Raw genomic sequence first — 16639 nt, 5'->3', positions numbered from 1 at the left:
GTCCCTAGTCTACTTAGTCAGAGGAGGTAGTCAACCCAACCTGACAGAAGGATCATTGTCGACGGCCATGGGTTGCGTCTTCCAAGGGTACCTTGTAAACTTGAGGTGAGTATTTGTCTAAAGAGACAAATCTGAATCCACCTTAGCTAACATAATGTTTTAATGATTCATATCTCAAGGATTTAGTGCCATTAGGGGACATACGGGATCTAGCCATGACCGTAATTTAGTAGTGTCATTTGATGGCAAACCATCAAATTCAGAGGGCCCCGGTCAAAACCATTTACTTGCAGTGTCATTTAAAGATAAAACCACCGACGCATGACACGTCCTTACTGGCAAGAGACTATTTGAGATTGAATCCTAGTGATATTCTAGACTAGATACTAGCTTTTTGTGAGCCGGAGTGATATCTAAATGTCCACCCGACAAAATGTTGCGGAGGGTGGATGGACTTTACTTTAAGTGTTTGATGGTTGATTTCAATTTTATTTTTCTTTTACTTTTAGAATTTTGAATTTCATAAGTATTTGGGCAGCATTTTTAATATTTGGAATTAACCCCTCTGGTTGAGATTTTCGTTCAACATGGTCATCATCGGGGTTTAATAGTCAATTATATTTCATTGGTTGAACATTGTCAACTATGTTTATTGTCGACAGAGGATTGGATTCAAGCCGGCTACATACTTTTATTATTGAATTTCTCTTGTTATAGATCTTAAAGGCCTAATATGAACGTGTAAAAAAATATCGTGGCTGATACCACGACTATATATTTATTTGATGGCTCGAGTCGTGTCGACTCCTATCTACTCGCATAGAAGAATCGGGCTCGAACTTGGATTTATTGTCTGACCCACACAGCATCCCTAGACATCATGTGTATGTCCATAACACGCTTGTCAGGGCCCATGCGGGTATATGATTGCACATTTATTTATTTGCGTTTGTGTGTATACATATCATAGTGCACGTGTGGGGGCATTTTTAGAATATTCGTCGGGTCTTCTACGGCAGCAAGCGGAAGTTTATTGTGGTTGTGGCGAATCCTTTTTGTATTTGCCTGTAAATGATATACTGGGTACACGACGGGTCTTCTACAACAACTCATAGGTATTTGCACTTGATTTGCCAATCAATTGCTTGCAAGGGATCTATGTATTTGTCTTCTATTGGATGATTATTGATTATGGGAGTATTACATCATACACTGCATGCTACCAATCATCACTCGTAAGTATATTATTGTGAATGTGGAGAATCTCCTATCATCGCTAGCGGGCATTTGCATTCATTTTGCGCTTTACTAAACACATCTATAAGAGGCTGTGTTGTTTGATTGGTGTCGGATGTAAGGGTGCTATACTATTCATCACCTCTTATTACAACAGTTGTAGGTGATTTGTATATGTTGTTGATTGTCGTCATCGTTATCAGCAAGTGTTAGCATTCCTCATATGTTGCATCATATAAGTTTGTACAAGGTATTATCGTTTGCAATCATTCACAAATATTGCCACGTTCACTGCACATCAGTCCTACATCGTGGAAGACTAGTATATTCATCTGTATGTTGACCAATGTTGAATGTAGGATCTTGTCATACTCACTGCCTCTTGTTACACAATTTAGAGACGCTTTCATTTGTTACAATTTCTTCTATGTTTTGCTTGGGACCTCTCACATACGTAGCATTCCAGTCATTGTTGTTTCCAAATGTGTCGTCTAAAAAATTGCAACTTTCACTTTGTATGACCTTTAGTGTTCGACGGGGCTCTATCACGCTTACAACACATCTAACATCGCTACTTGTGGGTATTTGTAAGGAGTATTATTGTTCGCAGGGGTCAATATATTTGCTTGACACCATATTATTGTTGATTGTAGGAGTGCTGTAGTATTCACTACATGATGCTTATATATGTTTGCAAAGGAATATGTATTCTCGCATGCAGTTAAGTGGCATCAATGGTAAGGGGGACTATCTTCTTTGCAACAACATTACTTTGCTTGTAGACATGTTATGTCTCTTGTGTGTCATTTGCCTTTGCTTACGAATTGATTTTGCTGGTTGACATCGATTTTAGGAAGGTTATTGCACTTGGTTTATACCCTCCATGCATCGTTCATGAGCATATCATTGTTGCGGGCCACAAAGAAAATGTATAAGCTGTCATGATTTATAGATGTTTGCATTTATTATAGTTCTTCTGTATATGCCCATGAATGGTATGTCATATGTACGACGGGGCTACAGTAGCTTACATGTACTTGTATTTGTTACGCATCGACCACCCTTGCTTGTGGGGAAACCAGTGTATTCACCTAAAAATGAACGGTGGTTGATCGCGAGGGTGTGGTAGCATCCATCACCTGTTGTTGATCACCACTACCATGCCTAATCTTTTTTCATTGTCAGCAAGTGTTAAGCACCCATCATGTTGCATTGAATATGTCTGTAAGGAGTTTCACTATTTTGTAGACAAGATGATTATTCATCTGCAAGCTGATGTTGGCAACTAGGTGAGCTTTCTCCATCAACTTTCGTGTGCTTGAAAAGGACTCCTCATCCCTGCAAGATATCTACAGTTGCTTTGTCATTCGTAAAAAGCTTAGTGCATTTGCTTGCATGTTGATGTTGATTGCCTACTAAGTTATACTCATCAACAATTTCTTGGTGCATATTAGCTAGCAATTTGCTATACTCATAGCACATCAATCTTCAGAACTTGTAAGAGACTATAGTCTTTTATTTGTTTGACATTGCATGTTTGTGAGTGGTAGAGATGTTGTCGCATTCGGTATGCATCCATATGACAACTGGCATTGGTTTGTAGGGAGATTTGTTGCATTTATAGTTCATTTGTCGTCATCACTGCTTGCCAAGATTTGTAAAATTTATGCATACAACATATTAGTGCGTTGATGATTGCCCATTATTGCTTTTGTATGGGCTATTGTATGCACGACAGTTCTTGGTTCTTGCCCGTAGAAAAGCTATCAATGAATGTTTGCCTCTATCATATGTTGCATGTCAAATCTTTCTCGTTGTATTTGCTTGCACGATTGATACATACATCAATTGCTCTCATTTGCAAGTCAATTTGGCTGAATACTCTAAGCCATTTTGCTTTCATCGTTTGTTATTTGTATGCATTGAGAGTTCAATCATCACGAGTCTTTTATTCGCTTGCATGAAGCTCATTTGAATGCTCTACACAAGCTCCCTATTCTCTTGTTGATTTTTGCATTTGAGTTGATACAGTAGCTTCCTTGATATTGATTGAAGAACTTGCATTGCTAATTGCATACTGTTACACTTCTTCAATTAATTCTTGCTTGCATGGTTCGTTTTATCTTTCAAATTATAGGTTTTGTTTTAGGCATTAAGTTATGTTCCTTATAATCCATTCAAGTGTCCAACTTCATGTGCATTTTGTTCGAGTTCAAGTCAAGTGTGTCGTTTGATTCAAATTCAAGATCATGTCCCCTATAATTTGTTAAAGTTTTGTACGTCTTCAAACTGAATTTCAGAAGCCTCCAGACGTCTCCCCCGTTTAGGGAAAACTACAGGAAAATGGGTCATCCCACCATGCTACGAGAGTATGGTAGGTATCGGGTGACACCACGACTGTATAGCTTCACTCCCACCACACTACGAGAGTGTGTATGGGGCTTCAAAGTGCCTGTTGAAAGATGCAATTGGCTTTCCCCACACGCTACAAGAGCGTGTACATGTACTTAAGGATGCCACGCTACGAGAGCGTGTACATGGCTTACCCGCCTCATCGTAAGTGTAGCACCGGGTTCCTCCCACTGTGCTATGAGAGCGCGTATAAGAAGTTTTCCGGCTCGACGCAAACGTCGAATGCAGAGTTTTTGAGTTTAGGACGTTATACCTATGTGCGGTCCGATGACGACGGCAGTGATTGGTAAATGCACAAAAGCAACCCCTCTTCTTCTTCCTTTTTTTCATTTCTCACTTTTTCTTTTGAACTCTTCCTCCTTTTTTTTATTTTTCTTCTTTTATATGTATGTATGTGTGTGTGTGTGTGTGTGTATATATATATATATATATATTTGTGCATATATTTAATTATAAAGAGATGAGAGAGACATAGAGAGTTTTACATATAGAGAGAGATTTCTCTCTGTTTAAATGGTCGACAGTTAGCGGCTAGGTGATATGGGTCGGCCGAAGGCTTGAAGAGGTTAGGGCTTTTAGGTTTGTGGCTTAAGAGGGGCAGCAGGGGTTGGTTGCAAGGAATAGATGGTTCGGTTAGATGGAGTTTGCGGCGGCCTATAGCAGGGTCAGGTCTGGTAGATAAAATTGCAGAATCATGTAGGGGTTCGGTCTTGGCTGGAGGAAGGCGTCGGATGAGGGGTCTGCTGCTAGGTCTATGGAGTTCAGGTCAAGGCTTCGACTAGGGTAGCTCTAGAAGTCGGAAGCAGCAACAAGAGTGTGAGGTAAAGACGGGACGTGGGTTTGAGTTGAATTTTGCATTTGCATTCATCTAAAATCGGTTACAAAAAGAACCCAAAACAACAAAAAAACCCCTAAGTGGGGGTAAAACTATTTCTATCATCCTCAAGGATGGACAAAAAGACTTGAGGAATACATGTGTAATCCAGGGACGTGGGTTTGAGATCGGATGTGAAGGTCGGCTGAAGGAATCGTGAGGAAGAGAGGGCTAGAGTTTTTCGGTTTACTGGAGTTGAGTGTGGGAATGAGCGAGACGAAGAGAGAGCTGAGGGCTCTTCTCGTGTTGTTTTCAACGGAGCGGAAGCAGGGTCGAGACAAAGCACGCGGAGACTGCAAATAGCGCCGTTCGCAGAGGTATGGGGCACTGTAGTTGCGATTTCTTTAGGATTCGTGCAGGTATGCGATGATTTAAGTCTTTTTTTATTATATTTTTTATTTTGGGTTAAGCTACATAGGTCAACATGCAAGTCGCCAACCAAACATGAGTTTGATCTATTTTACAATTAAATAGCACATTTACATAGTTTCTTTTACTAAGTAGTTTAATAATGTTGCAGCTAGCTAAAAACCATGATTTAAAAAACTTGCAACTAAGAAAATTATCGCACAATATAATGCAACAAAAATACAAAAGTGTTCAATAAAAGTCTGATAAGAATGCCAAAACAAACTTAAAATTGCACTTAACTTGTCATATTTTACAGACTAAAAAGTAGATTCTAATAACTGAATTATCTTATTTTATTCATTATAGTAATTCTAATAATTAATTAATATTAATAATATTATCCTTAAACTTGCTATTGAGTAATTAATCGTCATTGACAATTACAGTTTAAAGTAATTGGATAGTTGTCAACACTGGCCTCCCCCTTTTACTCGTTCTTCATCAAGGCATTTTTGTAACTTGAGCAAGCTTGATTTACACATTGCAATTAATGGTAACAACCAACATGCAACCTAAAAGGCAGAGCTCATATTCTTTCCTGAACAAGTTACCAAGTTCCGTGCATTGAGAAAAGTCATATTGATGCCATGAGAGCTGCTTGCTTCTAGTTATGAGTATTGAGTTTTACTTGAGTCAATATAAACATTTTAGTAACTTATTTTATGTAGTTTATCCTCATTTGTTACTCTGTCACTTACTGAGCACAAAATTATCATTTATAATTTTAGATATGCTTGTTATTAGTTTAATTTTAGCAGGTTTAGAATGTCCGTTAATTTATGGCTACTATGATAAATTATAATCCTTGAAATTTAGATGGCTGCTAATAGAATAAAAGAAGGATGGGTTTTCTTCTATAATCAGCTCTAAGGAACACTTCTCCTAGACATGAGATTCTTTATTTCCCTCTCTTTATGTCCAATTCCTTTTCACTTGAGGCGCTCATTCATTTTTTTCTTCTCAAAGTCTTCTTTCTCTTTCTCTCACCAGTTCTCCCTATACCAAATTCTTCTTTCTTTCACTCTCTATATGTCCAATTTCCCTGTACCAAGCAAAGCTTCCTAATGATTTCTTATAAGAAAGTATGAACACCACAAAAAGAAATGGGATTCATAAAGAATTTAAAGGAAAGATGTGAGCAAAGCTGATGAGAACATACCAACAGTATCGAGGGCTCTGAGAACCAAATAGAAGATGCACACCTGCACAAATAAAGCACCAAGTCAACAATCCTATAATTAAAAAAAATGCCTCACAAAAAATAACAATTGTAATGTAAGAAAACTCATTTTTGAATTGTGTGATGTTATTAGCTTACACGCACATGAAAAAATAATTAACGCGGGAACATGCAAGCATAAATACATAGTCATGCATGCATGCATGCATTAACAGTCCGGCAAAACATACATATCAAATCTACTTATATATTCAAATTGATGAATAAATATATACAGAGGAAGTTAGGCTCAGGTACAGACATTTGAAAAGAATCATTGCTATTTGAATAGGACCTATTTTGAACATTCGTGATACTTCAACTTATATGCGAAAATGAAAACAGCAAGCACATTTTGAGGAAGATCTTTTTCCATTATTAAAATGTGAATTACGTGGTCTAAAAGATTTCGATCATGAGAGCCTAAAATAAAAAACAAGATGGATGATATTAATCTATATAAGAAGAGTTTGATGAGAATCAAAAGTCATGAAACTTCAACTTTATTTGACCACTTATCCAACAAAAGAACCGAATAAATGGTATAGAACTAATGATGTCTAAATACTTTCTTGATGAAGAAAATTTGAAAATCCTATTCATACATTTTATGCAAAAACTAAGCTTTGGAGAACATAAATTTTCAGAGTACTTGTGGCATATGCTAGATATATAGGAATATCACGTCATATTACACATGCCAGCAATCAACATAAACTTTGAATAGGCTTGATCAACTAAATAATAATGAATATAGTAAATTTAAGTCTCCAAATTATTCTACTTGTACAAATAAGCAATGGTCAAGATGAAGCTCAAATTCACAAAGAAAAAGGTGAACTACACATAGTATCTATGTAGATCATGCTTTACATTGATTGGCATGTAAAAAAATACTACAATTAGATCCCTGAGATTCGATGCCATAACATGCAGGACTCTATCATGACTATTCTATTAAAAGTTCCACTATTGTCTAAAATACAACTGTTTTATGAGTTAAATTTCGGCACCTCATTGAGAGAACATGACACTACCAGCATCATAATCCTTTACCTTCCTCCATTGTTATTCTTCATATAAGACAATTTCGATGAATTCTAGCAACTTTAAGGTCATCCAAGTTATTTGCTGCAGTCAAGACTAGCTATTTTATGTTTTCTTTATTTTTCACTTGTGTTTCTAGCTCGCTTTCTCCTATGGTTGTTTGTTTCCTACTGTTAAGCCCTAAGTTATTCCTTCGGTTTCCCCGCTAGCTCACTGTTTTTCGTGTTGTCTTCTCATGTTCTTTGTTGTCTACTCATTTTCCCTGCTGTTGTTTGGTTTTCCATGTGGTTGCTCGATTTCCTTGCTATTTTATTGATTTCCCTTTTGTTGGTTGCTTGGTTTCTTCCCCTTACTAATCCTTGTGTTGTTTGCTTTGACTTCTCTCTGAATAGGCTGATTTGGAGGGGTTTTAGTGATGTAGACAAACATTATGTAATCTTTTATGATTGTATTGTTTCTTTTTTTTATTTACCCTATGAAGGAAGCCAACTAATGATCTTGCTAGGTTGGTGCTCTTGGAAATATCTCTCCCTTTCCTTCACTTTGTCCGTTTGGTTTCTGTGTTGGTGTGTTGTTTCGGTTGCTGTCCATTTCCATAAAGTTAATATTGTTGGTGGTTATTGGTTTAGGTAGATTTTTCTGGCAGTTGTTTCCCCATGCTGTATGTTCCCCTCCCTTTGCCATTTCCTATGTAATGTTGGCTCCAAAAAGTGTGGTGACTGCTAGTTTCCTAGGCAGATTTTCTTGGCTGATTGTTTCCCCATGTTGTATGTTCCCCTCCCTTTGTTATTTCCTATGTAATGATGGCTCTTATTGGTTGCTTGGAGGCGGCACATTTATGGGGTTGTTGGGCTCTTTTTTTTCGATATATGGGGGGATGTTTGTTGCTGGTTGGGGGAGTTTTTTGGTGAAGTGTTTACATACAAACCTGCGGGTTTTAGCATGTGAGCTAGTCTCCTATTCCCTTCTCTTCTTATACTTTGTTTTGGTCTTCTTCCTCTTCTTCTATTTTCACAGTAACCATCCAATTGTATCCTTCTTTTCTTGTGAACTTCAAGGTGTTTGCTGCCACGTTTTGGTTGGTATTTGCGGGTGAAGGTTCGACTTGTGCCGAATTGATTTAGTGGTGGATTCCGGATTATAACTTTATTTGAGCACCTATCATATATTTTAAAAGTTTGCAGCTGAGGTGACCACTTGTTGGCTATATTGCACTGATACGGATACGGCGACACGAATATAACACGATCTGGATATAGGACACGTCAATTCTTAAAAATGCAGGATACGGGTATGGCGCAAACACGACATTATAATTTATAAATCATACATAAAAATTAAGAAAGCAATCAAAGCATAATATTTGAAATTACAAAAAAAAAAATGAAAGCAACATCATTTGTAGCCTTGTATTTATAATATTAAAATAAAAGTAAGCATTAAATATATATTACAACAACAAAAGCATAAACATAAATTGTGTGACACATGAAGTTTCAACTATTCAATACAAGGAATGATATGATTAGCTTCTTCAGTGGTTTGTCTTAGAACTTTTATATCATCTTCAATAAATATCATAACTTCTAATTCAGGCCCATCAAGTGAAAGATTAGCAATTTATAATATTTTCATATTATCAAGAGACTCAAATCCATCTCGGAAATGAGAGAACCTCGCTCGCAGCCACGGAAGTAAATATGACGAGTCTTTTTTCTGATTTTTTTATTTTTTTCAACGGAATCGCGTATCGATACGCGTGTCCTTTTGAAATTAAATAGTATTTTAATTGGATATGGCTTTGCCATGTCCGACACGTGTTGGTGCCGCATCGGAGGCTAATCCGTGTATCGGTGTGTCGGATACAGCACGCCTTCATAAATAGGTGTATCAGTGCAACATGGCTTGTTGGTTGTTCTGAGGGTAGTTTTTTATCTTGCTTTTTAGTTGTTTTTTCCTTTAGAATTTCGTAACAGTTTTCTAAATTGACTTGTTTCTTCTTTATGTTATATTTTGTGGATGTTTATGAGTTATTGAAAGGAAGAATTCCCTTGTTGCTTTCCTAAGTTCTCCATAAACTTTTTAGAAACTTAGGTTGCATCATTTAGTTGTTGTTTTGGTGACACATTTAATTGAGCAATTATTGTCATTTTCCCCTCCTACTATTGATGGGGACATCGACAAGAGGTTTTGACGCGTTTATCAAAGGCGACACAGGAGATCGATGGCCACGATGGAGAGTCTTTACTTTTGATGCATTTTCTATATTAGCATTTTATGTATTAATCATTCTATTTCAGTTTTTTCATTTTTGCCCTTATGGGTAGTTGGTCACTATTGTAGCCCAAGGGGCATTCTAGTCTTTTGTTTTCTTTGTCATTTTGAGGCCTATATATATGGCCATCTTCTTATGTATGAGGATAGTTGATGAATGAAAATTTTCTCTTGTTATTCTTTTTGTGAGTTCATGACATTTCCCCCAGATCTCTTTGTGAGTTATTGAGGAAATAATATTGTGGATCTCTTTGTGAGTTCTAGTGGATGAAGTGTTGAGATTTGTGATTCTTATTTTCCTCTTCCTTCTCCACCATTCTCTTCTTCCTCCACCTCAAGAGAAGACAACCAAAACCCATTAGCTTGGAGAACCCGACCCCCCCTCCCCCTTCTTGCCGCCGCCCCTTGGAGCCCAAGCCGCCGGCTGCCGTCCTACCACCGGCCGGCCACCTTGCCACCGACCTCCCTTCATCCACCCGCCACCCTTCTCTTCTCCTAGCCATCATATTTGAAATTCAAATTTCAAATTTCAAATTCTTTCTAAATTAAGAAATCCAAATTAGGCAAGTTTTTATGTTGAATCCAATTTTAAATTAAATCAAATTGGATTTAATAATTTTTTTTTCCTAGTCATCATTGCCTATTTGGAAACTCCCTCTCATCCTCCCCCATCTCCTCCCTCTTCCTTGATGTCGTCGGCCCCTTAATGGGGTTTCCCATTGAATGCTCATTCAATGCCCTCACTCCTTGTTTGAAATCTGAAATTGATCTCAAACAATTCTCCCTCCAATTTCACTTAAAACTGAAATTGATTTCAATTTCCTTCCACAACCCTGCTCCCCTCTCTCTATGTCGTCGGCCCCACTATAGCTCCCTCCCATTAATTCCCTCCTTCAATGAATTAATTACCACCTATTTTAATTCAAATCTCAAGAGTATTTCCCTCCCAATTGACTATAAATCTGAGTTTAATTTCAAATTTTGATCAAACCACATCATTACCCAATCCTAATTTGTTTTCTCCTCAAACCCTAGCCTCATCCTCTCCACCTCTTCAAGCCGTCCACCACCTCTCCTCTCTTGGGTTTTCTTATCGTGTTCCTCATCTCCATGCAAACCATGCATGGCGGATCCCGAAGTTGATCACAGTTTTGCGTACAACGAGCAAGGGGAGATCGACATCTTTCTCTCCCCCTTCTACGAATCGGATTAGGAATATGACATCACCGTTGAACGCTACGTCAACCGGATCGTGTATTGCCTTTCCCACACCATTGAGCTTCAACGACCAAGGACCCCGTGGTCCCTCACCGGAAGATACGTGCCACCTCCACCTCCGGCTACCTTCCCAACAACGACATTCCTCGGCTCGTCCGTCCTAGTGGTTCATTTCTAATGTGGAAGATCTTTCTCCACTCAACCTAGATTCGTAGGGAAGAGAGTAGATCCTCAAAGGTGAACACCTCATTATTAACTTTTGGATTTGTGTTATAAGCTTTTACATTACTTCACCTTTGTATTTGATTGAGAGTGTCTTGGTTAATCTTCACGCAACTCTTTGCCTAAGCAAGTGGAAGACTGAGAATTCTTGTAACCTACTTTGAATTGACGCATAATTGTATAAAGGTTAACTTCTATTAAATTCTCTTGATAATCTTATGTAATTCCAAGCATGTATCACATCAACTATATAATGTGGCTTATTTCATTTGTGAAAGTGAGAGATTTGATGAATTTTTGGAATGTGAAACCTGAGAGTTTTTCTTAGCTTGCGAGCTATCTTCTTATGCATTCCCTATATTATTTCATCTTGTACTTCTATCTACTTCTGCTCTCCACGATTTCCATTCCACATGTATCCTTCTTCTCAAAACTTTTATAAGTTCTAAGGTGTTATTGTGTCATGTTTTATTGAAAGTTGAAGTGTTGTTGTCCTGTTTTATAAAAAGTTGAAGTGTTGTTGTGTCATGTTTTATTGTTGTGTTTGTTTGTGTTATTGAAAGGAAATGTCCCAATTTGCATTCCTAGTGTTCTCTTACTTGGCTTAAGAATTGTAGGTTGCATCAATTTGGTATCAGAGCATTAGGTTGTGGGTCAAATCTTCATTTCTCTTTAAAAACCAAAAACAAAAAAAATGGATAGTCAAAAAAATAAGTCAAAGTTTCAATTCAAGAGTAAGATCTACCATCAGATCGAAACATTATGGAAGTACTGTCATTCAACCAGATGAACCAAACCAATTAATCCATAATTTTCAATCAACTAAATGGGTGCCACTTCAAGCAATTTCTACTGATCTGATACATAATGAAATATTCAAAGTACAAAGACAATAATATTTATGTAATGAGAAATATGAAAATAGGAAACTTCTACTTCGATCAGAGTGTAAACAAGAAAAAATAGAAAATAATTAGGAAATACAATATTCTACTGAAGGATGCTGAGAGGGAGAATTTTCATAAAAAATATGAAGATTCTGGAAAGATTTCAAAGGATTGTTTTGCATAAAGTTATTAATCATATTACAAATGAAGGAGAACCAACTGATTCTATGGATATAAATACTGTCTCTTATTGTTCCAATTCAGACATGTGATGATCTTCTTGAAGATGTCACGGATATCCATACTACCCAGACAGACATGGAGTACATAGGAGATTCTTAGTTAGATGGAGTGGACGTTCTTTGCCTGATTGCTCTTAGATTGAGGCTGTGGAGTTGCAACGTCATCATCCTGATATTTTCTAGCGTGTTACTGCGTCATTTTCATCAGGAGATGAGATTCTTCCACCAGGGGAGAATTGACGCTATCAAGACTAGCTATTTTATTTTTATTTTTATTTTTCACTTGTGTTTCTAGCTCTCTTTCTCATATGGTTGTTCGTTTTCTGTTGTTAAACCGTCAGTTTCATGTTGGCCCTTTGATATTCCTGCTGGCTCGCTGTTTTTTTCTGTTGTATTCTCATTTTCTCTATTTTCTACTCATTTTCCTTGTTGAACGTTTGAATTCCTTGCTGCTGTTTGGTTTCTCCATGTGGCTGCTTGATTTCCCTAATGTTTTATTGGTTTCCCTATTACTGGCTGCATGATTTCTTCCCCTTGTTGATCCCTATGTTGTTTGTTTTGACTTCTCCATGAATAGGCTAATTTGGAGGGATTTTAGTGAATGTTTTGGTGGCACATTCAATTGAGCAATTTATTGCCATTTTCCTCTTCTTCTCTTATATAATGTGGTTGTTTCCTTAATGAAAGAGAGAGAGAGAGAGAGAGAGAGATTTGATGAATTTTTTAATATAAAATCAGACGATTTTTCTTAGCTTGCGAGCTATCTTCTTATACCTCCCCTCTACTAATTCATCTCAGACTTCTATCTACTTCTCTCAATGGTTTTCATTCCACATGATGTATCCTTCTTATCAAAACTTTTATAAAGTGTAAGGTGTTGTTGTGTCATGTTTTATTGAAAGTTGAACTGTCGTTGTGTCATGTTTTATTGAAAGTTGTAAATGTTGTTGTGTCATGCTTTATTGAAAGTTGTAAGTGTTGTTGTGTCATGTTTTATTAAAAGTTGAAGTGTTGTTGTGTCATATTTTATTGTTGTGCTTGTTTATGTATTATTGAAAGGAAGTGTCTTAGGTTGCATTCCTAATGTTCTCCTACTTAGCTGAAGAACTTTAGGCTGCATCAATTTGGTATCAAAGCACTAGGTTACATCATTATCCATAAACCTAAAATTACACGATTATTGGTTGAAATTATTTAAAAAAGAGAGAAATGTCATAAACCAATATTGGCAATGAATGAGATTAGAATTTTTAGTGATAATTTAAAATGTTATGAACAATGTCCAAGGAAATGCAACATGGGACGTTTAGATAAAATATATACATGTATTTTATTGCATTTATGACATATTTGAAACTTCTTTAAATTACTAATAATTGATAATGTCTGGATGAATGGTGCAAAGTGTTTAATTCAAGTGTGTTAATTTTTTAAAAAATAGCCATAATAATTCTCAATCAAACTTCTTCGTCTGGATGTAAAATAAATTGGAGTGTTTTTGAGCAAATTCACATAAAAAGATGAAATCCTCCAGAGCATCAAAGGCTATATTAACTTGTATAGGTTTGGTATAATCTCAATTTGAGAAAAAAGTAGTATCTTTATTTGTAGTTTAATATTAATTTTTTTAGCTATGATGACAATGCATAATCAGGACACAATGGAGAAAAATGAATCATGTAGCCAGCCCCACGTAGTGGGATAAATACTTGATGTTGTTGTTGTTGTTAATGATAATGCATAATAAATGAAATCATATTTACTTTATATTTAAAAAAAAATTAAAAAAAAAATTACTTTATAAGTTGCACCTAAAAAAAAGAGTTCTGATCCTTTGCACAACACAAGCATTGAAACAAAATATTTCTAGATACTTGATGATGAACAAACCCCGAAACATGATTTTGAAGATTTGGATCATGAAATTTATAAGGATGATACAAATCCAAATGCTAAAGAGCAGAATACAATATGCAAGTTCCTAATTAAATTTAAATATATTATTTGGATAAAATATAAAATAAGAATATTCTGGCAACGTAGGATATGGAAATGAAAGGATTTGGGGAGAAAGCATTGGGCATGCAGCATTTGGGAAATCAACCTTTAGGGATAATTTTGATGATGTAAATTTAGAATATGAATTTTAGATATACTTGAATATGTGTAGTTAATTTATGTTTGAATTGATGTGTATGATTGAATTCATAACTAGTGAGTATTTTGTGTTAAATCAAGATCGAGTATCTTTTATATCTCTGATAATTCTATAGCATATGAGCACTTTTAGGTTAAATCATGATGGAGTATTACCATATTTCCTATAAATTGCAACCTATTTATGCATTGACACCGTCCCAATTGATTTAGTTTTACTACGAATACACATCCAATTTCAAAGCCTAAATCCGCGGCGAAGAGAAAATCCGCATATGCGTGAACAATCAATTAGTGGATATCGTATAGCAAGAAGATTGCAACGTCCCGCTCAGATCCACGATCAACAAAAAATAAATAGAGAAGCAAAAAAACAACATGAAAGAAGCCATAACATGCAGAATCCAATGAATCAGTACAATATCGAGGGCCGTAAAAGGTCAAGGGAGTTGTCGAAGGTGAATTCTTACAGCATTGCGAAGATCGGCATCGAGCTGCTGAATTACAAGTGCGAAACTGCGGGAGACCTTCTGCAGCATAGAGTAAGCGAATCCCCAGTGGGGTTCCGGCGGGATTTGTCTCTTGATTTGCTCTGCCGTCATCATCATCTTCGTCAGAGGGATCAGATCCTCCGGGTGCTCTAGTACCGCCTTGACCATCCCCATTGCCTCTCTCCCTCTCCCTCACACCTGCGATTTCTTATCTCTCGCCTCTTGATTATTGCCACACGAAGTCTTAAGGGCTTCTGTATCTTCCTCTCTCTCGCCTCTTCGCCTTCTGATTTATGGCCTCACGAAATCTCACGGGCTTCTATATTTATATATTCATATTCCGTTCCGTTTCTTCTTTCCCACACAACTCTGCTGTCGAACCCATGGTCCGCCCGTTCTATTCGCAAACGCAGTGCGGTAAGTGTTACGGTTTTTGCATTCAGATTCAGAAAATATCTGGCATTTTCCAAAAATAGTAAAAACAGCTGGCAATGTGAATGTGCGGAGCTAAAACAAAAAAACAGGTCAAGATTATTTTCTGTCAGGTTTCCCCACGTAATAATCTCTTCTAAAAAAATTTATTAGGTTCAAAGATCGGATGCCGAGAAAAAACAGAGAGGCGTTTTTTTATTATAAATTGAAGGTCTTGTTTGTTTGAAGCCCATCTGAGTTATTATTTAGGATTATTATTTTTTAAAGTAATTTTTTAATATAAAAATTAAAGCCGTTCGAAATCTTAGTTTCCAAAAACAATACATTTATTTTGCTTAAAAAGGTAAAGGGTACCAAAAAATAGAGAAACTTTTTTCTATCAACATGTATTGATAGTAGGGTGAATCTTAGGGTATTTAAATTTACATTAACATCAAAAATTTATATGATATCTTAAATTATATTAATTTTCATACAATTTTCTTAAAATAAATAAAATATTTAAAAATATTATTGAATTTTTTAATAAATGTTAAGTATATAAAATACTATAAGGGGGACTTAGCTACACATTCACAACTCTTGACTTAATCAAATTTTATTCAATAAAAAATAAAGGCAAAGTTCTAGACATCATGCATGGTTATCATAAACTGTTAGCCACACCTACACGTGGCATGCTTTATCTTGTATTTCATTAGTTTGTTTTAAGCTACACAATGTACTTTCTTTAATTATGTTCTATATATATATCTTTGTATCCAACAGTTAACAGATGATATAGAATATCATTTTCTCTCATCTTTCCAATTATGTGTCTCGTCTCTGTCGAAGGCCTGTCAAGGCTATCTCACTCAACATGGTATCAGAAGTTTAGGTTCCCGTCTTCCCTAGCTTCTTCTTCCTCTCCGATGGCTCATTCAAGCACTACGCCTCAATCCACTCATGCGGACTCCTCTACCGCCGATGGTATCTTCTCCTCTCCCCAAATTCCATCATCCTTGAAATTCTTGATGAGTAACATCAAGAATGTCATCTCCCAACAATTAACCGCAGAGAATCACTCTCTCTGGCGTTCACAAGTCATCAAACTCTTTCGAGCAAACAGCTTCGAAGGTTTCTTGACTGGTTCTATCTCTTGTCCATCTCCGCTCATTTCCTCTAATGCTGGTTCCCAAATCACAAATCCCGATCACACAACTTGGCTCCTGTTAGACCAAAATCTAGCCGCAGCTCTGTACTCTGTTATTTCCGCGTCAATTATTCCCTATGTACTCTCGGCAGATCATTGCAGCGACATATGGAGAATTCTTGATAGCCGACTGCAATCATCAACCAGATCAAGAATCTCCCAGCTAAAGAACGAACTTCACTACCTCAACATGAAAGACAAATCGATGACGCAGTATCTTCTCGACGTCAAATCTAAAGTCGACGCTCTAGCTGCCGCAGGAGCACCTGTCGAAGTAGAAGACGTCATCCACTATACTCTCAATGGGCTGCCGCCTACCTATCAA

General features: G+C 36.7%; 1 protein-coding gene across 1 annotated transcript in view; it reads right to left on the bottom strand.

The window, feature by feature from the left end:
- The window catches only part of LOC110113711 (squalene synthase), a gene marked incomplete in the record, with an annotated part of 55841 nt that extends 40804 nt beyond the window's left edge, over nucleotides 1–15037 (bottom strand). Inside the window, 2 exon segments of the mRNA XM_020846391.2 lie at nucleotides 6093–6135; nucleotides 14670–15037. Coding sequence (XP_020702050.1) covers nucleotides 6093–6135; nucleotides 14670–14864 — 238 coding nt within the window.
- Nucleotides 15038–16639: the final 1602 nt, after the last annotated feature.

This window comes from Dendrobium catenatum, unplaced genomic scaffold, assembly GCF_001605985.2.
Source record: "Dendrobium catenatum unplaced genomic scaffold, ASM160598v2 original_scaffold_193250, whole genome shotgun sequence".
Lineage (NCBI taxonomy): Eukaryota > Viridiplantae > Streptophyta > Magnoliopsida > Asparagales > Orchidaceae > Dendrobium > Dendrobium catenatum.
This window is presented reverse-complemented; position numbering and strand designations above follow the sequence as displayed.